Source organism: Sapajus apella, unplaced genomic scaffold (genome assembly GCF_009761245.1).
Source record: "Sapajus apella isolate SASKATOON/1434 unplaced genomic scaffold, GSC_monkey_1.0 scaffold62, whole genome shotgun sequence".
Taxonomy (NCBI): domain Eukaryota; kingdom Metazoa; phylum Chordata; class Mammalia; order Primates; family Cebidae; genus Sapajus; species Sapajus apella.
In genome coordinates, this window is record NW_022437002.1 from 16,275,598 (window position 1) to 16,300,058 (window position 24,461).

General features: G+C 50.5%; 1 protein-coding gene and 1 long non-coding RNA gene across 18 annotated transcripts in view; both read right to left on the reverse strand.

Annotated features, from left to right (window-relative positions):
* Positions 1-334: 334 nt before the first annotated feature.
* The window catches only part of ERI3 (ERI1 exoribonuclease family member 3), a 134,391-nt gene continuing 110,264 nt past the window's right edge, over positions 335-24,461 (reverse strand). For all 17 annotated transcript variants that reach the window (XR_004259508.1, XM_032247328.1, XM_032247339.1 and 14 more), the window contains one exon: positions 335-867. Coding sequence is in view for 16 of the 17 variants with exons in the window: in XM_032247328.1 (XP_032103219.1) it covers positions 785-867 (83 nt within the window). In the remaining variant the exon portion in view is untranslated. The remainder of the gene's footprint in view (positions 868-24,461) is intronic.
* Positions 11,458-16,259, reverse strand: LOC116529446. The gene is made up of 2 exons (XR_004259510.1): positions 15,455-16,259; positions 11,458-14,761 (listed from the first exon to the last, which is right to left on the reverse strand). It is a non-coding gene; the product is annotated as an uncharacterized LOC116529446 (long non-coding RNA).

A 24,461-nucleotide genomic window follows, 5' to 3' on the forward strand; every position in this document is an offset into this window, starting at 1 on the left:
TGGGGTGGCAGGTAGGTTTGCCTGTGTTTAGGTCCTTAGCAACTCTCTGACCATTAACCACTACCAGTTTTACCCAAACTCCTGCACCTCAGAGCACCTGTGGTTTACACTCAAGGTGACTTTGCATACAGCCTGTGCTGTAGTCCCCACACTTCCACAGATGTGTACATACTGAGTGAGGGTGTCACAGGTGCTGCAGCGATGGCCAGTCACACACAGATGGCCTTGTGCACAGAGGCAGTCTGGAGCATGCTCTACCTACCTTCATGTCCTGAGAGCTTTAGCGCAGCAGCAGCCGTCTCACACACACACATGGTTTTGCACACACCCCCAGTGCCTCGTTTCCCCGACTTTATTCAGTGGCACGTTCACAGCGGGGATGGGGGTAGACACAAGGTGGGGCCTGATCTGTCCTGGAGCCCTGGGGGCACCACACACCATGCACTATGGATGGGAGGGGGCACAGGGGGGGCTTGGTGGCCCCACAGAAGCCTGTGTACCAGGGAGGAGGCGGTGAGTGCCTGGGTCCCCCTAGCCCAGGCCCACAATGGGAGGGGCTGATACTGGGCTGAGATCGAGGGGTGGGGATGGGGGTCACAAAGTGTCTGCTCCAGAAGGGCCAAGTGGCCAAGCCCTTGCCAAGGGCACAAGCCCAAAGGGCAGCTGGGGGACACTCTGGACGCAGAGCTATGCCACTCTCCCTCTTCCCCTCTGGTGAGGGAGAGGATGATTCTGGGCTGGGCCAAACAGCTACCCTGTCCTGCCCCATCCTGTCCTTGGCTGATCAGAACGGCTTCGATGTCTGCTTGAAGATGAAGCCTCGGTAGGCGAGTGTCTTCATGATGTTGGCAATGTTCTTGCAGTCGTCTAAAAAGAAGAGAAGACATTTAGATCAGCCCCAGATCCTTCCCCTTCATGCCCACAGGTGCTCTTACAAGGGCAGGGGTGGGAAGCAGGGTCAGATTCCGGAGCCACAGGCTCTAGAGAGGGTGGTCCCATCCGCTGGTGGCAGCATCCCTAGCTTTGGGTTGGGCTGGGTGATGCTGGGCCGGCAGGAAGCCTGGTCTCGATGCTTCTCAGTTCCATAATTCATGCTGGAAATTGGCCGGCATGTCCCGCCCCAGCCCCAGCGGTGATGTATGGGCGCCGTCGCAGTAAGAAAAAGGCAGAGTAAATGTGTAATTTCTCCCTTGACGGCCCCCGGCCGCTGGGCGATCCTTCTTGTTGCCGCCGCGTGGGGACGGCCCGTCCGCCACACTCCGTCTTCCCGCCACCCGCCTTGATGTCTCCATTTCATTACTGCGCGGCCATTCATCACACCCACGGCCAGGGTGACTTTGCCGGTACTTTTGTGTGTGTGGGAGATGTGACCCAGGCCATAATCACTGGCGACAAGGCACAAGGCTCGGCACTGCTGGGCCACAGCCCTGGGAAACACACCTGCCCTGTGTCCTGGGCTTGCCTGGGCACCTGTTCCTGTACAGCCCTGACAGGATGGGGAGGGTCCAGATTTGTGGTCCTCCTCATAGCAGACACTCCTGGATACATCCTGCCTCTGTCCCAGTAGGCTCAAAGGGGGTGCTGGTCACTTCTGGGCCCTGTTTCTCCCCATACCTCATGTGGAATATGTCTGCATGTGTCAGACTCACACAAGCGGTTTCTCCAGTATTGGATGCTTTCAACTGTCCTAGAACCCTGGAGGCTGCAGGATCAGGCCTCTGGGCCCTCAGTATCACGGACATGGGCCGGGATTTGTTCCACCACCACCACCACCACCACCACCAACTGCAGGAGGTGTACCTGCCCAGAGCTTATTCCCCTAGAGAAAGCCTAGGAGAAACAGCCTGAGTGCCTGAGTTTTTCAGTTCATCTGCCCACAGGAGCCAACTCATCCCCTCACCTGCCTCTTCTCCACCTCCCTTAGATGCTGCTGGGCCATAATCAGGGCCTCCACCACCACCAGCCTTCATAGGATCGATGCCGTGATTGTAGAAATATTGTACATCAATGTCATAATCAAGCATGGGGGGTAGTAAGGTCAAGGTGGGGTCAGGAAACCTCTGCATGTCAAGGCCCACCCTTGCCAGGACCTTAGCCTAGGAAGGGGGACCCTCCAGCACTAGCAAAGGGCAGTGGGAGGGTCAGCCCAGGCCTTTTATCACTAGCCAGATCCTAGCTCTGCAAAGCCTGCTTTGAGCAGGCAAGTCAGACAGGGTCCTGTCTTGCAAAGCTCAGCATGGATGTACCCGAAGTGGATGTGGGCATGGAGAGGTGACACCTTCCCCCAGGGACTTAGGAAGCCGTAAGGGCTGGTCTGAGGCAGAACAGTGGGAAGACAGATGGGTGGGTAGTGGCGGCCATGGCAACTCCAGACGTGACCCATCCCCGTAGTTTATGGGCCGGACACGCGCCCCGCTCAGCTGAGGCCCCATCATTTGTCTCTCTTAGTGTGTGTGCCTGTGCTGTGGGAGTAGAGGGTGGAGGAGGGAGGGGCTGTGCTAGGCAGTTGACAGGAAGGGGAATGGGACAGGAAGGGGCCTCAGAGAGGGAGGGGTTAGGATGCGAACCATGGGCTGTGATGGTGCCAATAGAGGGACTATGATAGGGTGATTTTCTTCCCAAATAAGTCTGGCCCTGTCAGGGCACCTCCAATCTTTCCTGTCTCCTGCACCCTAGGGACCATGGGCGCTGTGCATATTAAGAATAAGTCCCCTCGTTATCTGCAATTACCCAGCAGCCACACACCTCATTTCTTCCAACAGAAAAGAAAATTAGTTTTCTATTGACTTCATCTGGCTCCTCCCTCATTGCTGGACATATCATTCAATTTGCTTCCTCTAGCCCAAGTGACTGTCCTAGCCCCAACCCCCAGGTCAGCAGCGATCCAGTGGGCAAGCACTGATCTCCCACCTGTGCCTGGCCCTGTGCTGGGAGAAGGTCCTCATGTCCCAGTCTCTGTCCTTGACCTCTCCCCACTCTACACACTGGATAACTTCATCTAATTGTGAGTGTCAGCTACTGCCTGAAGATCACTGTCTCCAGCCTGGACAGCTTCTGGGCTTCACATAATCCTGAACATCTCTTTCTAGATAAACAAACTCAAAACATCTAATCATGAGCTAATTTTCTCCCCAAAAGGCTTCTTACCCCTCACCCTGCTATGTTCTCCATCCCAGTGAATGGCACCATAATCCACCCAAAATGCCCAAAGAAGAAACTTGAGAGTCATGTTGCCACTCTGCCCTCACTCTCCAAATCCAATTAAGTATGAACTTCTGCAGATTTTCTCTTATTCTCTGCCTAATCATCTGGGATTACAACAGCCTGTCCTCTTTCTCCCTTGAATTCATTCTCTTATAGCCAAAGTGATCTTTCTTACATAAATCTGATCATGTTCTTTCTCTTTAAAGCCATTCAGTGGCTCTCCTTGCCCTCAGTTTAAAGTCTACACTTCTGTATTATGTCTTAAAGGCTCTGCAAAAATTGATCCCTGCTACCTCTGGTTTCTGCCATGCTTAACCCTCAATCCCTGGACTCCAATCTCAGGACCCACTCACTGTTTTCTAAAAATGGCAAAGTGAGTTTTGGAGCCAGACAGACATGTTTCCAATCTTAACTTCACCCACTGGCTGCACAACACGCAGCAAGGGCTTAGCATCTCTAAATACTTAGGTTCCTCCACTAGGGTGATAATGGCCTTGCTGTTATTGTGAAGACCGAACAAGGTGTTGCACCCACGTCTTTGCACATGCTGTTCTTTATGCTTGGATTAACTCCTCTTTCTGAAGAAAAGGCAAGGAAGCTAGTTTTCTGGAGGATCCAGTGGTGAGAAAGTGTAAACCATACAACTGATAGCACAGATGACTGATAGGGGCTGGCAGACTTGGTGAAACCAACTGGCATTCACTCCAAATTTTGACTACGGATCCTGTTTACTGGGTATTTCTGGAGTCTAACTTGTTGCAATTAGCCCACTATAATAAAGAGAGGCCAGGGAAAGGAAGAAATTTGCTCTGGTTCTCCTAGCAAATCAGTGGAATGGCAGTCATGGGCTTCCAGCCATAGGCTCTTTTTCCAGCCCTAGAAGCCTTGATAAGAGTCCATGCAAACTACTGTTTTTTTGTTTTCTAAGTCTATGGCCCTGCTATAAAGTGAGGAAACTTGGCAGAAGAAGCACTAGAGACAGATCTGGGGCTTTTAGTAGGCCAAAAGTTCAGAGAGAGAGAGCAGCAGGGTGAGTCTGGTGGCAACACGGTCTCTTGGAAAGTTTTCTGCTTCAAGCTCTGGGGGCCACTTGGGTTAGTAGGCTTGTCTTCCAGCACCTCTCATTGAGCTAAGGAGGCCAGCATGAAGCTGCCGTAGGGTGGGAGTAGGGGTGCAGGGAGCACAGCCCTGCACCCACAAGAGGCCTCCAAGAGTATGTCTTCCTCACCTTCAAATTCTAGAAGGCTAACATTTGGTTCTGTTTTGTTTTGAGACAGTCTTGCTCTGTCACCCAGGCTGGAGTGCAGTGGAGTGATCTCAGCTCACTGCAACCTCTGCCTCCAATTCTTGTACCTAGGCCTCCCAAAGGGCTGGGATTACAGGCATAAACCACCGCACCTGGCCAGGCTAACCTGTTTTTATGTTTCTGCAGGATCATCAATTTGTGACAAGATGACCCTCTCCTCTTCTTTTTTGGAGCATTAATATTCTCAATGTTGGAAATATTTTTATATTGCCAAGACCATAATGTGAGGTGTGCAGCTGCATAAATCCCTGAGAAAAGATTAGTGGGGATAGCACCTAACAAGGAAGGATAAGCTTGTTGGCTGGGCCCAAGGACAGTCAAATGTCTGCCTGACAAAGAACCTGCACACGGAAGAGTCCCTCAGATCACTTAGGACACCCAGAAAGAGCTCACAAAGGGCAAACAACCTAAGGCTGATATTCTCCATTAGTGGCACTTACCTGGGAACTGAGTGGCAGAGGACAGGAAGCAGGGCCTGGGCTATGGAGACCCTCAGGAGGAAAGGAACCCAAGAAGTTGGAGGTCCATTCATTCAGCAAACATGCATTGACACCTGTGTGCTCAGTGATCCTGTACTACACTGCTTCTGAGGGATGTGCAAGACTCTGTAGCTCCCTGCCCTCAAGGAACTCAAAGACAGCTCTGTCAGGGGTGCAGTGTTATGAGAAAAGGACACATAGAAAAGTCATCTCGTTCTGTTTGAGGATCAGAGAAAGATTCCAAAGCTAAGGAGAAGTCTTAGGGGATGGGGGAGGGAGCTACCCCAACCAGTTATGTTGGGGTGAGGAAGATGTTCTCAGCATAACAGTATAGGCATATTTATGGAAGTGAAATGTGGAGTGTCCAAAAAATAAATAAGTTTATCAGATGGGTGGGAGGGGGGATGAAGAATCAGAAGGGAGTAGCAAGAGATGAAGCTGGTGGTCAGTGAGTGACGAAAGGGGATCCTGAAGAGCCCAAATGCTAAACTAAGGAGCTTAAGATGTTATTATTCTGAGAATGATGGGTAGATATTTACATGTCAAAGAAGGGGAATGACAGTACCAGATCTATGTTTCAGAATTATCATCCTAGGTGTGAAGACAAGATTAGAAGGATTAACCCCGAGGGCAGAGAGATCAATTAGCAGATTGTACTATGGTCCAGACCAGAAATAATGGCCCAGAACTAGGCCAGGAGTGGTGGAAATGGAGCAGAAGATCTATTGATAATGTGGGGGAAGTGGATGGAAGTAAGACAATTTTTAGGAAATAGAATGAGCAAGCCTTAATGGGGGGATTGGGACAGCAGGACCACTCACTGAGATAAGGCATACCAGAGAAGGTGCAAATTTAGGGCAGTAATAAACTTAGTTTTGGATGAGTTAAGTCATATTCCTATGGGACATCTAAATTTGTCAGGCATTTCTGTATGGTTTCTAGGCTTAATGTCTATTTTTCTATCCCAGCATTATTAAAACACACATACACACACACACACACACACTCTCTCTCTCTCTCTCTCTCCGCCCCCCCCCCATGTTTTCTTCTAATACTTCCAGTTTTTTAAATATTTAACTTTTTAATCTGTCTGGAATTTATTTTTGTGTGTGGTAAGAAATAAAAACTAACCTTTTTTCCCCCTAATAGGTAGCCAATTGTCCTACCACCATTGATTAACTGTCTACACTTTCCCCACCCTTTTGAAATGACACCTCTATCACATATACAATTCCCATACATGGATCTGTTGGAGGCAGGAGAGAATGTACATGAAATGATCAAAGAAGCCAATCAAACTGGGGGAACAGGAGGGGCAGGAGGGTGGCCAGCTGCTGATCTTATGGGACTAAGAGGCAGCATGGCCTAAAGGAACATGCAGATACATTCTGAGGTCTGCTGGAGTCTCCACAGGCCTCCTGCCTGTGGAATGCTTAGCTTGGTAACACACTTTATTAGTGATCTTCAGGACGTGAAGAGGAATGGGGCAACAGTCCATGGAACAGGGTCCAGCAGAGATAGGGTAGGGGGGTTGGAAGGAGGGTTCGGAGAACAGTGCAAGGAGCAGGAACCATGCATGGTAAACACAGCAGGATCCCTGGGTGTGTCCATATTCTAGAACCTGTCTGTCTGTCTAGACATCCTGGCCGCAGTAATGCCCTGAGAGTAAAGTGCCATTGCCTAGGCCTGCTTGACAAGGACTGCCAGATTAAATGCAGCCCTAGCTCCATACAGGACATACTTACACTATAATTTTTTATACTAAAAAACTGTTTATCTGAAATTCAAATTTAACTAGTGGTCCTGTATTTACTAAATCTGGCAACCCTGTGATGGGGACCCAACAGCTGGGTGTAGTTTAAGGTTTAGCATCAAATGTTAGCTTAGAAGGAAGATGGGGGCCAAGGCAGTGAGTTTAGGACTGACACAGCAAAGGGCCCCAGTATATCCTGCTTCTGAGTTTGAATCCAATCTCTACCATTTAATAACCATGTGAACTTGAGCAAGTTCCTGAATTTTATTTAAGTCTCTTTGTTTTGGTTTCTTCTTCTCTAAAATGATAATTATAGCAACAACTTCCCTCAAAGCATTGTTAAAAAGATGAAATATTTGTGAAGTGCTTAAAACAGTAGCTGGGTTAGTTATTATTTGTTATTCCAATAACATCTAAAAATAATATTATTCCAACAATATCCTAATATCCCCCCACGCCCGCCCAGTTCCTTGTCTCAGACATGGACCACACAGTCCCAAGCCCCCATTCATGGCCACCTTGGCACACCCGACACACCTCCCAGACACACACTCCCTTCTCCCCACAGCCATGGTTCCCATAGCTTCCTACCCCTCCCCCAGACAGGGTCCTTATAGCCTCCACTCCAAAGTGACCCCTTCTTTCAGCCCCTCCCCTCAGCCCCCTCCACCCCACCGAGGTGCCTGGAGGTGCCACAGGCTGATGGTGAAGGATGACGATGGTTCCACAATAAGGGGAAAAGGCAATTTCATCTTGATTAGCAGGCAATTTCTCTCACCGTAATAAGCGCGCTCCAAATAATTAGCGTGTTTTACGTAATAATGAAATTACAGAAATGCAGTCCACTTATTCAAACAACTCACCATTACCATATTTTTAAATATTAGACTTAATTAGAGTTTATCACTTCAGAGAAGTGTGCGGACCGAAGATGTTTTTAAAAAAATCCTCATAAAGTGTTTATTAAGCGCTGGTAAAGCTGGGATAATGATGTGTTTGGAAATTAAGGCAATCAAACACTTACCGCTGCTCCTGGAGGCCAGGCATGGAAATGAGGCCATTACACGCCCATTACCCGCCAGCTCACAGCCACTTGGGGGCGGTGGGGTGGGGGGGATGTGCCTGGCCGGGAGGGCACGGTGCCCGGAAACCCCTCTGCCAGCATCCCAGAACTGCCTGACCAGTAAGCACAGCATCAAACCCCTTATGTTGCTTACAGCACATTTGGCCACCAGGAACCCAACTCATATTTGGCCAGGCAAAGGACAGGATTGGTCCCAAAAGCCAGAGATGATACCCAAAGACCAACCCTGATCCAGACTCCCAGACCTGGCAGGACATGTCAACTTCATTCAAACCCAATAGAGAATGAGGACAGAAGCAAGTTTGGGCAGCCAGGGAGGTCCACAAGAGGAGGTGGTGGGGTGAATCCCACCTGCTGGCTCCAGCCACTGCAGAGGAAGCTACAGGCCCAGACCAGGTGATCACCCCCAAGTCTCGGCCACACAGGAGGAGTGGTAGCTGGAGTGGTGGGAAGAAGCTGAGGAATTATGCTGGGAGCCAAAGAGACAGAAGAGCCAGGGGCCAGGCTCAAGAACAGACCTGGGGCCAGAACCTGGATAACAGGAAGCAGGCAAGAATGGTGGCAGGGAGAGTGGTTGGTGGCTCTGGGCCCCATTTATCCCGGTGAATAACTAATTCTAGAATTTATAGTGCTGGGTTTTTGTTCTGTGGCCATTTATATCTGCGAGGGAAGGAAATGAAGAGGCAGCACGGACGCCACATCCTTCTGTGTTATTGCTTGTCTGCCATTTGCAAATCATTATTAATTGTGGGCCCTGGTGGCAGGCTGGGTGGGGGCCGGGCTGGGTACATCCACATAGCTCTTCATCAAGGACCCCAGCCGCTGCCCCAGAGAGCCAATTACCCCGCCCTGATTGGGATCAGATAAAGAGGGAATTTTTACAAATTAGGGAATAAATAGAATTTCCACACAGGGCGCGGGCAGGACCTGAGAGGCTATAATGAAAAACCATCCGTCACCATCAGTGCGGCCTGGGCATGCAGCCCCGGCACTCCCTCCCTTGTGGGCCCGCCCTAATGCTCAGGGGCCTGGGCATACAGGTCTAAGGACACCCCCAACCCTTCCAAGGCCTGGAAGCAGGAGCAGAGTTCTCAGGGGGTGCGTACCTGCTTTGGGCTGAAGATGCTTGGACCCCAGCTCTGGCCTGACCCTGATGCTGCCTCTTCTTTTCCCTACCTCTCCCTTCCTCAGGCTCTTGGGAAGGAGGAGACTGAGGCAGTCCTGAGAAAGACCAAAGTTGGGGACCACAGGGCAAAGATCACATCCATGTCCCCACAGCCATGGCAACCCTAGGGCAGAGCCCCAGCCCCATGGACCACTCACTCGGCTCCCGTTAGTGCTCCTCCCCTGGATCATTAAATATGTATATCTTATTACACGCCTTGTTAGAGTATCGAGCTCTATTGACTGATGATAAATCCTGAGCCTCGTCTTGGCCATAAATTTATCTGGAGATGATGAAGACTCAATAATCTAGTCAGGCAGATAATATCATCGGGCCTTAAAAAAGATCATTACATTATATGTCAGAATTAAAAGTGAAATACGCCGTAGTAACAGGGCGGCTGCTCTGGCCATTACAGAGGATGCCTGCCTCCCCCAGCTCAATCCCAGCCAAGGCCCCATCCAGGTAGAGGGGTCAGGAAGCCTCACCTTCCTACTGGTCTGGGATGCCACAGCTAGAAGTGCCAGGTTATAGCCATATCACCTACGGCCAAGTGAAGGGAACCCAGCCAGGGAGGGGTTGGCTACTGAGAACAGCTGAGCAGATCTGCCATCCCTGGCAGCCACATCAGTCTTCTGGGCCCTGTAGTGGTTCCAATAGGAAGGCGTAAGGGCCTTACCCTCTTCCAGAATGGCCTGAACTACCAGGAGAGATTCGTTGCAAAATGAGGACACTGAGATACAGAGAGGCTATGCCACTTGCCTGTGCTACCCTAGGCAGCTGGAAAGTACCAGGACCTTTGACTTGGCCCCAGACACATGTGCTAGCAGCCTATCTGGAGCCTTTCTTGTGAGCACGCACTATCAATCCAGATCACGGCCACCTCCCACCCGAGAAACCTGCCTGCCACAACCTCTGTATCCTGACCTTTGAGAAATCTTGTTGCCGGCCTCTTCGTTCTTTGACTTCAGCGCTAATGGTCTTCTCCATGGTACCTAATTTCTACCCATTTTCACAGTAACACACTCGACCTTTTAAACATCCTACTACTCTTCCTTTGAAATATTAAATCCAAATATCCCTGGTTTCTGACAATAACAAGGTTATTATCCAAAATGCTTGGGGATTTTGGATTTTTTCAGATTGTACAATATTTGCATATACATATCTTGGGGATGGGGACCCAAGTTTAAACATGGAATTATATTTCTTTATGCACATACCATGAAGGTGATTTTCTATAATAATTTATATAATTTTGTGCACTAAAGTTTTGACTGTGACATGAGGTCAGGTGTATAATTTTCCACTGTGGCGTCATGTTGGCGGTCAAAAAGTTTTGGATTTTGGAGCATTCTGGATTTGGGACTTTCAGATTAGGGATGCCTGTCTGTATACTTTTTCTTTCATTCACTGAAACCTTAAAATTTATACCCTTACTCTCTCCACATATATTGTCTCTCCTGTATTCACATTTTTCCTTGCCCACTTCTTTTTGAGTTAGAGTCTTACTCTGTCACCCATGCAGGAGTGCAGTGGCTCTGTCATAGCTCATCGCAGTCTCAACCTCCTGGGCTCAAGCAATCCTCCTGTATCAGCCTCCCGAGCAGCTGGGACTACAGGTATGCTACCATAACCAGCTAATTTTTTTTTTTTTTTTTTTTTTTTTTTGTAGATATGGGTCTTGCTATGTTACCAAGGCTGGTCTTGAACTCTTGGCCTCAAGTGATCCTCCTACTTCAGCCTCCCAAAGTGTTGGGATTATAGACATGAGCCATCAGGCCTGGCCCTTGTTCACTTTTGATGATATACCCAACAGCCACCCCCTTCTGCCCTGTTGGCAGAGCCCACTACTCCTTCAAGTAATCAAAATTAATCCTTTTTGGTCTGAGTCGTTTTTGGTGATCCTTTCTCCCTTGGGATGGGCATGTGTTCTGGCTACTGAGACATGAGGGTAAGTTTGCTGAAAGGCCTTCAAGGAAAATTTCTTCTCTCTTACGAAGACAAACATGAGGGAAAAACAGTCCTTTATATTCTGCTGGATGTTTTCATATCTGCACATAATGTCTGGGACTGCAGAAGCCATCTTCCAATCTTGAGGGGAGTTAGCCTGTGAAGACCATGCTGAAGATGAAAGAACAGAAAAATGGGAAAAAATCTGGGTCCTTGATAACATTGCTGAGATGCTGAATTAACCAACCTTAGAATCTGCCTTACCTCCAAATTTCTTTTGTGAGATAATAAATCCCCTTATTATTTAAGATATTTAAAATTGGGGTTTTTCTTGCAGCTCAAAGTATACTAACTGATACAGAATGTTAACAGCAGGAAGAAGGACATAAGGAATGGACCTTATAATACAGAACGCACTGAATAAAGGAGGCAGGCCGAAGGACAAAGAGGGCAGTGCTATTTCAGGCTGGGAAGTTGCCCCCCACCCCCCAACACCCCGACTTTTTTTTTCTCTCTCTCTTGAAACATTTGATCAAATTGTTTCTTGCTGTATCTCAGGACACAGGCCATGTTACAAAAAAGGCTAAAAGAATCAAGTTTAGACTGAAACCTAAGTGAAAACAGAGAGGGAAGAAATACAGCTTTACTAAGAAAGGCATTTTATGAGTATGGTTGCAATATAAGTTGACTAAAAGCCCTGCAGTTCCACAAACGCATCAGACTCTTCAGAATTCTTTCTGCCCTGCCATTCTCAGCACATGGTTTTCAATCCTCAAACTATTTTTTAGTCCAAAATAGCTGCTGGAGCTCCAACCATCAAATCTGCATTCCAGGAGAAAGGAAGGGGGAAGATGGGAAAAGGCAAGACTAGTGTATTTCCCAGCTGAGTTGTTCCCCTTTAAGTATCATCCCTGGAAGTCCCAGATAATACATTTCCTTTTGTTTCACTGGCTGGAGCTCAGAGACATGGTTGTACCTAGCTGTCTAGAAAACTAAAACAGTAGTCTTTTAACTGGGTACACAAAGATTATTACACAGGGGTTCTATAATTATACAGGAGTTCTATTTAGTGAAAAGGAAGGGAAAAGTCACAGTTTCTGTCCTAGTAACATAACTGACATGTCTGCCTTTGGAGCCTCGATTCCATGGTCCATCATTTCAGTCTTTTTCTTGCCAATCCTCAACTCTCGTATTACCTTTTCTTTGTCACCCTTGCCTGGAAAAACCCAAACTCTGCCTTCTCCGTGCCTGCCACCTGGAGCATGTCACTAGAGAAAATCACAACTATACAGACTAGTGCCACTTATAAAATCAGAGTCTTCAGCCTCAGTTGGTATATAAAACTTCCCAGCCTATCTTCAGTGTTCCTGATCAGTGTGTACTCTCTTTCCCTTCACCCCTAGTAACAATTTCAAGTTTCTCCACGTTCCACAAATCTCAAATCCCCTACCCTCAACATAACCTCAAACCCCTCACCCATCTTATCTCCTACTTCACAGGAGCCACACAGAAGCCACTCTCCTGAGTCTGCTCCAGTCCTCTCATCTTGTCACAAGAGAGGGCCAAGCCTGATGTCACTTTCTAAGCCCATCCCTTCCATTCCACCTGGGTAGGGTCCAACCCAAAATCCAGGCCTTTTCAAGGTCCTTATATTATTGATTATTTCTATTTCCTCTGATACAGCTTCACTTTTTTCTTCTGCACTGGTTCCTTCACATAAGCATGTAAATATATTAACTCTCTTCCATCTTGGTAGTAAAAACATCTCCCTTTAACTCCCTTTTCCATTTGGCTAGTGCCCAATCTCTCCTCCCTTTTAGAGGCGAACTTCAGAGTTGTTTACACTCAAGATCTTATTTCCTTGTCTCCTGCCTTGCAATCTGATCACTGCTTTACCAACACTGCTTTCTCTAATGATCCCTATGACTCATGAGGATGAAGCTTATCAGGTTTTGATTGATGGACAATTGGTGAACAGTCCACTCCTTGAAGCTCTCTTCCCTGGGCTTCAGTGACCCACCGTCACTTTCCATGCAATTCTCCTTGGGTCCTGTGAACATTCCCTTTCTTCTGACCACGTCTTAGATAAGGGTGTTGCTCAGAGCTGCCATTGGTCCTCTTCCCTTCTCACTCTCTCCACCCCCCACCTCGGGCAAACTTGTCACTCTTGGGCGTCTAATTACCATATATTTTACAATAATTTCTAAGCCCATATTCCTATAACCGCCATCCTGGTCCAGGCCGCCATCATCTCTCATCTAGGTAACAGCAGTTCCCCTGCCAATCTTTCTTCCATGGTGTCCTTTTAAACCACCAATCTGGTCATTTCACTCCCTGTCTTAAAACCCTTCAATGATCCTGGAGCAGAAAAAGGACATTAGTGAAATTAAAATAAGGTTGTTTTTTTTTTTTTGAGACAGGGTTTCTCTGTTGCCCAGACTTGAGTGCAGTGGTCCGATCTCGGTTCACTGCATTTCTGCCTCCCAGGTTCAGGCAATTCCGGTGCCTCAGCCTCCCAAGTAGCTGGGATTACAAGTGTGCACCACCACACCTGACCTAATAAGGCCTTTAATGTAGCACAGTACCAATGTTAATTTTCTGGTACTGACAATTGTATTGTGATTAAGTAAGATGTTAACATGAGGGAAAGCCAGGTGAGGGATACATGGAAACTTTCCTACAAATGTAAAATTAATCCTAAGTAAAAAGTTTAAGAGTCAAAAATTAAAACTACCACCACCAGCACCACCTCCGGTGGCTCCTCGCTGCTCTCAGGACTGCTCAGCTAATCCCTATTAAGTTCAATATTGCCACCTTGCCTGACTCAGCTCCCACTGCATTCAAACCCCTTTATAAAAGTCTGGGTTCTGGACCTCTTTACATCTCTGGTCTCATCATTCCCATTTTCCCGTTATACAGCCAAGTTCAGGCTCATTCGCCCCTTGGGTTTTCAAGTCCTATGCCTTCTGCCTGGAAAACTGCTCCCCACTTCTCACCTGGCTCATTGCCCTCTCCTCTCAGAACCGAGGCTTCCTAGCACTTCCTCTAGGTGCCTTCCCTCCATCACACCTCTGTGTTAGAAACCCCTTCTGTGTGCTCCCACAGCAGCCAATTCTTCACGTATCTTAACTGCCTCTCCCTCACCTCGTGCTAGACCATGAACTCTTTGAGGGCACAGATGTTATACACAGAGACCCTCAGTAAACACACACTGAAAAGAAGAAAGGAAGGACTAGAGGAAAAGAAAAAAGGGTAAGATCACAGGCAAACCTACTCCTGACATTTGCCACCCAAAGCCTTGACATGTCCAGGCCCTGAAACCCTGTCATGGTCTTTGTCTCTAGCTTCCAAAGCCCTGAAGGTTTCAGCCCCTTCCCTACCTCCGTTCCCTTCTAGCATCTTGGTTTCTCCAGGACTTCACTGTGTCAGGAGACTGGCTGGAACCTGAGCTTTCATTTGTCTGGCCAGCCTGTCCTGCAAATCCAGGCAGCCAGGGTGGCAGTGGTGGTACTGGGGCTCCCCAGTCCTAGCCAATGATGCCCTGGAGAAGGGCCTAGCTATGCCTAGGGACTCTGGGAAGGGGGGATGCCCTCCCTAAGCCCTGTCCCACCTGGTAAATATTTCATCCTCAAGCTGCTCAGCTAATCCCTATTAATTTCAATACCACCGCCTTGCCTGGCTCAGCTCCCAATGCATTATTTATCCTCTTTGTTTGTTTGTCGCTAACAGGTGGGCCCCAGCGGAGGCGCTGACTGGGGACAAGCCCACTCCATCACAGTGTGGCTGTGAATTAATCATGAGGACTAATGGGAACCACCTCAGCTCCAGGCACTTCCCTAGCTGCCTTCCCCTGCCCTGGCACCCAGGGGTGGGCCAGGGCCATCTCAACTTAACTCAATTCAAAACAGCACATTTCATTTACTATATGCCTACATGTGTCAGACACTGTGCTATGCTTTGGGGATATAAGCCAAATAAAACACGTTTCTTGCCTTCAGGGAACTTATAATCTAGTGAGAGATACAGGCATTAAACAACTTTCAAACAATTTCTTAATTACAACTGTGATTAAATGCTATAAATTGGGGAGAGCAGGGTGCTGTGGAAAAGTACACGGGGAGAGGGGGACTTGATCAAGTCTAGGAGTCAGGGAAGACATTCCTGAGGAAGCAAACTTTAAGCTGAGCTCTGAGAGATGAGCAGGAGTTAATAAGGTTATGGGGTGGGAATATGGGACTCTGGGGGGAAATAAAGCCACATGGGAAGGCACTGGGGTAAAAGAAGGTGTGGCAGGTTCCAAGAGATGAGGGAAGGGTGTGGAGTGTAGGGAGCAGGAGGAGAGTGGCTTAAGGGGGGCAGGAGAGGCCAGGAGAAGATAGAGGCTGTGAGTCTATGCATAAGTAGACAGGGGATTTTCCCCTAAGCCAACAAGTCTCAGAGTGGGGACTCTCTTCTGCCTAAATGATCAAGCGGTTCTGATGGATCGCCAGGGAGGACTAATGGAAACCACCTCAGCTCCAGGCACTTTCCTAGCTTCCTCCCCCTGCCCTGGCACCCAGGGGTGGGCCAGGGCCATCTCAACTCAATTTAACTCAATGCAAAACAACACATTTTATTTACTATCTGCCTACCCATGTCAGACGCCGTGCTATGCTTTGGGGATATAAGCCAAACAAAACACATTTCTTTAACACAGGATTTTTCACTCACCACCTCCAATACACACTCCTACCACCTCTGCTGACTTGAGCAACTGCTGATTTCTTGACCTTGTACTTGTGGCCTTCTGAGGCTGTCCCTCGTGCTAGGCCCACCTCTTTCAGGGACTCCTGGATTCCTACTTGTCCACCCTTGAGGTTGTCAAGAGCATTAACCCTCAACTGTGCAGGTCAGGGAATTCAGGGGAGCACCTGGCCTGGGGACTTGTGAGGAGATCTACGTGAGCCTCTGAGCATCCTGAAGGCTTAGATGCTTCCATGGAAGGACAGGTTGGATCTGGCAACTTAACCCTGTGGTGGAACCAGGAACGTGGCTGAGAACATTGACCTGCCTCAGCCCAAAGTACTCATTTCACCTCCCACGAAGTAGCATTCCTCACCTCTGAAGCCCTGGCACTGGCCTGGGCACTCAGAAGACCTCAACAAACATTTTCTGAATGAATGATTTTTAACACAGGCAAGGCCCCATCATCTCCCACAAAGATCTTTTTCCCACACACTTCCCTCAGAAACTTTTCTAGAAGGCCAGGCACAGTGACTCATGCCTGTAATCCCAGCACTTTGGGAGGCCGAGGTGGGCAGATCACCTGAGGTCAGGAGTTCAAGACCAGCCGGACCAACATGCAGAAACCCTATCTCTACTAAAAATACAAAAAATTAGCTAGGCGTGATGGTGCATGTCTGTAATCTCAGCTACTTGGGAGGCTGAGGCAGGAGAATCACTTGAACTTGGGAGGCAGAGGTTGCGGTGAGTGAGCAAAAAAAAAAAAAAAGAAAGAAAGAAAGAAAAAGAAAAGGAAAGAAAGAAAGAAGGAAAACTTTTCTAGAAATTTAAATAAAGGAGCAAACATAAGTCAACGATTTTACAGTTCTGTGTCCAGTGAGCCTGACAGGGGCCATCATCAACCCCATTTTAAAGAAGAAGAAATAGAGGCCCAGGATGGTGAATGACTTACCTAGGACTACTCAACCTTGAAGGCATGAGCCTTAAACAGAATGATGTCAGCCCAGTTCCAGGCTCCAGCATACCCAGAGATATGCTCTTTCTGTGGGCATTTCCCTAGGGACCCTAGCTCTCTAGAACGATCCTAAAAGGCACCTGGTTTATGAACTAGGTGCAGCTCTGCCAAGACAGAGGCCTCACTGTGCACAGGTTCAGGGTTTGTAATTCTATTCAAAGTTGCCACTTCGAAAATCCATATGTCTCCAGGCTCCCTGTACATCATAGTGTCGAGTCTTGGAGCAGAGGCATCCATCAGGGGCTCCCGAAGGCCATGGTCTGCATGCCCACGATGCCTGATCCCACCCACGTGCCTGATCTTGGCTCCCGGCAGCCGGCAGCACTACTTTGCCCTGTGCATAGACTCACCGTAGCCCTAGCCCGTCCACTTGGCCCTGTCTCACCCTGGCCTCAGACTCCTCTGGTTGCCCTGACTCACCCCTGCCCCAGAATACCTTCTTAGCCCTACCCGGCCTCCGCTCTTCTCTCTCGGAGCTAGGCAGCCAGCACGGAGGCAGCCTCGGTAACTCGCTAACGTGCTGCCCATGCTGTTCTTAAAAATTTATGACTGTGCAACATGAAAAATCCGGCTGAGGAGCCATCATTAGCGGTGCTGCCTCCCTCCCCCACCAGAGCCACCCTCGTAAATTGAGATTTATGGCTGCGGCAGGCAGGGCGGGGGTGTGTGCAGGCGATGAGGATGTTGCGGGGGAGACAGGGAGAGACCAATAAGGCAGCGGCGGGGCCAGGGGCTCCCCCCTGCGGCAGCTCCGGTTTATCGCAGGCTGCAGTGATAATCTCTGCGGAGAGTTAAGGGCGGCCTGGGTATCAGCACTGGGCAAAGAAGCGCTAGGTCCCGCCTAGCAGTGGGACTGTAGGGGTCTGGGAGGGGCCTAAACCAATCACCGGCTCCTTTCCGAGTATAGGGCGAGATCTTGAGGTGCCAGGTTCCAAGCAAAGGCCTCCAGGGAGGAAGCATCATCCTCGCTGAGATCACAAGGTCTGGCCACGGGAGTTAGCTTCTCCTACCAGAAGGTTGGGCTGATTGTCCTATTCCAACCAAAGAGTGACGGGGAAGCAGGAAGGATGCCTGAGAGCCTCCTCTCCCCTTCCTCTGGTAAGATGGGCACGTGGAAGAAATATTAACAGTGACAGTGTAGGACTGAACCCCATCACATAGCCTCCCCCCATAGAGGCCGGGCTGGGGCTGAAAGGAAAAGGAGGTAATCCCACAGCCTGCCCCCACCCTGCAGGAGGAGGGGAGGAAAAGTCCCCTCCTCCTCCTCCTCCCCTGCTCACTTAGCCCTGTCAGCCAGGCCATTATGAAATTGGGGTTTCATTTACAGACTAATTAAACATTACAGCTTGTTCACAATTACAACGTGGGAATGAGGGAGTAACTAATTACGGAAGAAATGAGCTAACATTTATCTCTGCTCCCACCCTCCCTCTCCCCACTGCCCCCCCAATCCAGCTTCCTCCCACTCCCTGGTCACTACCAACTCTCTAGGCTTATTTCCTAGGTCTGGGGAACTGGAAGACGCCTGGTAATCCCCAACCCTGGATATAAGATCTAACTGCTATTCCTGGCTATCTGGGAGAGGAGCTTAGAACTCAGGGCCCTGTGGCAGGAGACAGTAGGGGCTTTTGTGCAAGACCCTGTGGATAGGGTCCGTGGTGGTATGTGTGGCTGTATCTAGTGTGGGGGTCTGCTCTCGGGTGTGTGACAGTGCTGTGGGGCTTCGAGGCTCTATGTTACCTCCATTTTGTGGCAAAAGGTCTTGATGCGACTGCTGCAGATCACTGTGTCACGGGATATGAGCGTGAATGAATCATGCCCTCTACCCTCAGCCCCAGGCCAGGATAGAAAAGAACTAAGCGGCTGCAGGAGGTGATGGTAAACGCAGGCCTGGGATGTGGCCCTGATAGCCCAGAGCCCAATTCCTACCGGGGGTGGCCCCATTCACTCTCCTGCCTCAGAAGCAAGAGGGGCAGGGTTACCCTGCCCTGGGGCTCAGCTGGCCTGGCCTTGGCCTCTGGCCAGATGCCCCCTGTGGGGCCCAAGGAAACCTCCTGGGGGCCTGGGGTGCCCCCTGTGGGCAGGAGTCCTGGGGTCTGGCTGGCCTGCCGCAGGGTTTAATAATAGTAACAGTGAGTGTAAGCGTTTCCATCCTTCCTGCCTTTGGGCAGAAGAAGAAAGGAAAGAGGAGGGAGAGGAGGGAGTGGAGGGAGCCGGCTGAAGGGAGGCTTTGAGGCCTCAGAACTCACATCAAACGGCAGGATCTGGGCCTAATTGTCTGACCCCTGCCCCTGCCTTCAATCAGCTCTGCGGCTCCCCGCCCGCCCCTTGCCTAACTAGCAGCCATGTTCTCCTCATTAGGACAAGCTCCCCTTGCACACGTGTCCCCGGACATGTCCCCAGCACTCCCAGCTCCCAGCCCTGCCTGGTGGGAGGGTACAGCAGGGACCCAGTTTTGGAGGGGCCTCTGGGACAGCTATACCCTCAGCCACCACAGCTAGCTGGCTTGGGCTGCACCAGCCCCTCTCCTTGAGCTACATGGGCCTGGATGCCATGTGCTGGGACACTCTCCTGAGCTGGCTCAGCTGCTGGGTGCATTCTGTCCTCTGTGTGTCCTTCTTGCTACAGCCCAACTGTCTCAGACACACAGCTCCTGAAAGCAGGGCCTGTTTGACTCCATTCCCCTTTGGCCTGGTTCAGCCTGGCTTGGGCAGGAGGTCTGAGTCAGGGTGTATGTTCACAGGCTAGCAGCTGAAGGGACTTGGCTGCCTCAGGTACAAGGATGGCTCACTTAAACGGATCCAGGCGTGGTGGCATGTTGAATACCTGCAGCTGGGAGAATGGCAGTAAAGCAGTACTCATGGAGGTGAAGAACTCAAACCCTAGACTAGGAGAGATCTGTGTTCAAATTCCTGCTCTCTCACTTCCTTGCTGAGTAGCTCTCAGTCATGACAACCTTGTGGAGCCTCAGTTTCCTCACATGCAGTAGAGATGACAGCCCTTAACACAAGGTTTGAAAATTCAATGAGAGAACAGATATAAAGCCCTCTGTACTAATACCTGCCACTCAGCAAACGTAGAATGACACTGGTATGATTCAGACCAGAGTGAACAAATTCTCCTCTCCACAGGCCCCACTTTGCCCAGTGGGGCTTAGGCCTGATCAGTAGTCTCCAGGATGGGAGGAGCTAAGAGGAAGGGTCCAGAACCCTGCAGAAGAGTAGGGGCAGCCCCAGGAGGCACAGCTAATGCCGAGGGCAGAGCACCTACGCTGGAGCCAAAGCATAGGGAGGGCTGTCCCACAGCAGCTGCAGGTGGAGGGGTGGGGCCCAGCTTAAGGAATGTCAGCTGGCATTAGGTCAGATGCGGTAGGTCGGCAGGGCTGGCCCATGAGGTGTGGATCGTCCCATGAGTACTGCAGGCCTGAAAGGAGGGGCTGCTGTGAACGCCACTGGAGTGAAGGCTGTCTGTGCTGCTCTAGGGATTGATTCTCAGGGTACCAGGGACTGGGGGAGGGGCTGGCCTGGTCTGGGCCCTGACATTGTCTCTCACCTTAAACCAGTGGTAATGACTTGCAAATATTGATGAAAACACAAACTAGAGAGATTGTGTTTTTCGGGAAGTGAAGGTGGGGAGAGGGGATAAGGAGGAAAATAAACTGAAATAAAGTCCAGTTATCTCCCATCTGTGGCTGCTCCTAATCCCCCAGCCCAAAGGAATCCAATGCAGTCCCTTATCTGCCCTGTCAATCACTCAATCACCGCCCAGTGCTTGGTAGGCACTGTACGCCCTCACACACACTCAAACACATGCTCACACATGCACACACATGCACACACTCCACTGACTCTTGCTCCAACACTCCCGCCCACCCCCAGCCCATTACTCCTCTGAGTACGAGCAGCCAGCACGCAGGTCCTGCCAGATGGATGCAATTTGCATAATATCAGCAGCGGAGGCTGCAAGATCACCAGGGGTCAGGGCGCTGACATCCCCGCACAGTCTATCTGCAAGTGCTAATTTGGCCAGCATTGATCTGTCTTTCTGATTTCTTTGTCATTTAAGTCTGCGATGGTTTGACAGGAGATACAGAGAGAGACAAGGGGAGGTGAGGCCGGGGCCTGGGGCTAGGAAGGTAGAGAAACAAAGATTGTACTTCCTGATGAATCAAACACACAGAACACATACATACATACATACATACATACACACAGGAGAACCTTCCTCCATCCATCTATCCATTCTTTCATCTGTGGTTGCTACTGAAGAACAGTCTGGTGTCTGGCAAGAACCAATTCCTCAGTTGTCTCTGGGGCTCCAAGGGGGTCAGCTCAGGGATCACAGAGCCAGGACTCTCTCCCCAGGCACTATCCAGGCAGGCCCTGTCAAGGCGGGGAGAGTTATCCCTTCTCATGACCATCTACCTCCCCAGCTTCCCACTTTCTCAGGGCCACACCAGAAAGAACTGGATGGGAGGGGGCCATGGTGTTGGGGAAGCAAACACTCTACTGTACTCCGCCTTTCCCCCTAAGGTGGCTGGGCTGACTCCACCTCTCCCAGCCCTGAAGGTGGCCAAAGCTGAAGGATGCAGGCAAACCACCTTTCTGCGACAGATGGGGAGAGGGACATCAATGTCTGTAGAGGCTTCACATCAATGCATCACCACTCAGGTCATCTGAAGCCCAGAAGACTCCATGAATCTCACTGATTCTGAAGCTCTCTAGCTGAGCCAGGAAGTCCCATGAGATCTAAATGCTACCTGCTGAACCCTCAGCCAAGGTCCTCACATTCTCCCTTGCCTTGGGGCGGGGTCCCCCACAGGAATGGAGACACTGCCAGGCTAGCTATCATGGAGAACGGGGATGGAAGGAGAAGACTGCAGCTCTGGGAAGCAGGAGCCCTCTGCAGACAGGTGGACATGGTCACTCTGTCAAGGGATGCAGAGGGGTTTGAGGCTTCCCAGAGGTACAAGGCCCCCTCCCCCAGGCCACAGTGGCTCTGTCTTGGCACCACCCCCTTTCCTTGCCTATGGCAGCAGGAATAGGGTGATCAGAAGGAACTCCCTGCTGGGCAAGAGGGGGGCTGGCGTTTGGTGTGTGCTAATCCCGGGCCTGAGGTCTTCAGAGGGACCCGGGAAACTTCAAGGAGGGAAGGCAAAGCTGTACTGCAGACGAGCTCATTAGCCAGCACCCCCACAACCCCCCCCCAACGAGGAGGAGGGCGGGCAGCCCAGTGAGCGTGGCGGCAGAGGCGGCAGAGAAAAGGCTGTCACTGTCCTTTCTTCCTTTTGGTACAAGCGTCTCCCTGAGCCGACGATTCTCCCGCAGTGACACCTCTCACGGGCGCTAATGAGATCCGTGTCACAGAGCTAATGCGTTCTGACTGGACTCTTGATAGACACCCCACTCCTTCAGGGGAGACCACAGGCTAGCACTGCCCCCCTGGGGGCCAGGCCCCCACCCTGCCACCTGCCAGCCCAGCTCTCTTGCCAAACAGTTTTGGGTAGCAAGCTCCTGAGAGTCCACTTGGTCTCTGGCCATGCCACCTGTACCACATGCCTCAGTGGGATCTTCCTCCATCCCAGAGCGAGTGGCCAAGTTCCTAGGGCAGGACCACCCAGCCGGGCATCAGGGAAGGTTCCAGTTACTCTCCTAGCCAGCTGAAACCAGCAGTAATCTATGGGGCCTCCAACTTACAACAGCAGGTGAGATTTTACTGACATTTCCTGTGCAGATTTCCAAAACGAAAGAAGGAGGCCCAGGCCCTGCCCTTAGAGAACCCAAGTACACAGGGCCAGATCATTACCTCTGACAAATTATAACAGGGTCCAAGTATGTATTTTGAACACTCATACTGGGAGGGCCAGGCAAGATTCCCAGAGGAGGTGGCCCCTGGAAGATTAGCAGAATTTTCCTGGGCCATGAGGTAGGGAGAGAACTGAAATCACAAAGAACCATCAGGGCCAGAAGGAGGTCAGATGCCAACAGTAGCAGCAGACGGGGAGTGGTGATGCTGCCCTTGCTTTCTTCCTCAGCTGCTGCTACTGAAGCTCTGTTAAGGCCTACACGTTTCACATGACACTGAGGGAATGAGGGAAGCAAGCTTGTTTTCTTCCACATCGTCTCTGTTGGTAGTGCAAAGCCCAATACCAAAAGAGTGCTTCACAGTTCAGCAGTGGTAAGAACACAAGCTCTCGAGATCACACCACTGCACCCCAGCCTGGGCAACAGAGCAAGACTCCATCTCAAACAAAAAAACAAAAAAACCCCCCACAGGTTCTGTACTCAGATGGGCTTGGGTTTCAATCCTGGCTCCTCAACTTAACTGGCTGTATGACCTTAGGCACATCACTTAACTGATCCTCAGTTTCTTAATCTATAAAATGGGAATGATGATGCCTGCCTTCATAAGACTGTTGTGAAAACTGAATTAGTTAATATAAAGTGTCCCCAAATAATGTGAGTGTTTGATGCCCCTTTGCTGAAATGAAGGAAGGACCATTTAGCAGTCCCCTGTGGAGGCTGCCCTGCCTCAGAGCCTGTGGTCCAAACCAAGGATGCTGACGGAGACCATGCAGGCCGTATTCGCCACAACCTGCTCTGGCACCATGCTGTTCACCAGGCTCCCAAGGCCTCCCCTATGATGTCACACTGACAAGCCTCCAGCAGCCTTTCTGCCAGTGCTCCACCACCTCCGGACCCTCTCTGGCCATCCCTAAACCCGACTTCACTCTCAGTCCCCAGGGCCAAGCCCACTTGTGAACTGTGTGGGGGCAGAGCACCCTGTCTGCCATTGTTACCAATACATTTCTAGCACCTACCATGGCTCCTGATAATATGGTAGGTCCAAGGTAGTGTGTACTGAATGAAAGGAAGTTTTACTCGGTGCCCTGCCTCTATTTCCACAGCCGACACCCTCTTGCTTACCTTGCTGTCCCTTCCCTTCAGCCTCCCTGTCTAGTCTCTCCTCACGAGTCCTTCCCCTACAAACTGAGCCTCCTCTGACTGAAGCCAACACTGACCACATAACTCCCCTGTCCGAAACACTCCTACAGCTTTCCCACACATAACCCCGTCACCCCAAGCCTGCCTCCATGCTCTCTCAGCACCTCCACGCCACCCATGCCACATCCCTATGGCACTGCAGGAGAACTGAGCAGGCCCTGGACATGGTCAGCTGTGGGATCTGCAGCACTCTTGCCTGGCAGCACCCAATGCTGCCTCACCCCCCTCAACCAATACACATACCACTCCCCACTCCAGGCTGGCAGCTCCTCACACAGTTAATTAGCACCATGTCACTAAGGACCAGCCTGAGTGGCCAGTGACAGGAGCTGACCTCTGACCCCCAGGGCTGGAAAGCAGTCCACATCAAACTCTTACAGCGCGACCCTTTTAGCACGCACAGTAACTCGGGGCACCGCCAGCTGAAGCTCATTAAAGCTGCCTCTTTGGTGCGAGGGCCATTAACCTCACTGTTCAAAACCCACGCCTCCCCTCCCCGCCTCTCCCAGCCCAATTAATGCCCTGCATCCTCCCTCCCTTCCAAGCACCCTCACCCACACCTCAGAGCCAGCCTGGAGATGGCAGGGCAGCCCTCTTCATTCAAAGACTACAAAGACCAAGTGTCAAGAAGCCCAGTGCCCTGGTAAGCCCGTGTTGCTGGCAATGGAGGAGGGAGCCCCTTCGGCCCCATGGTGTGCCCAGCACTGCATGAACATTTTCCACAGGGGACTCACTGAGCCTTCCCAAGAGCCCAGAGAGGCAGGTGGCACTGTCCT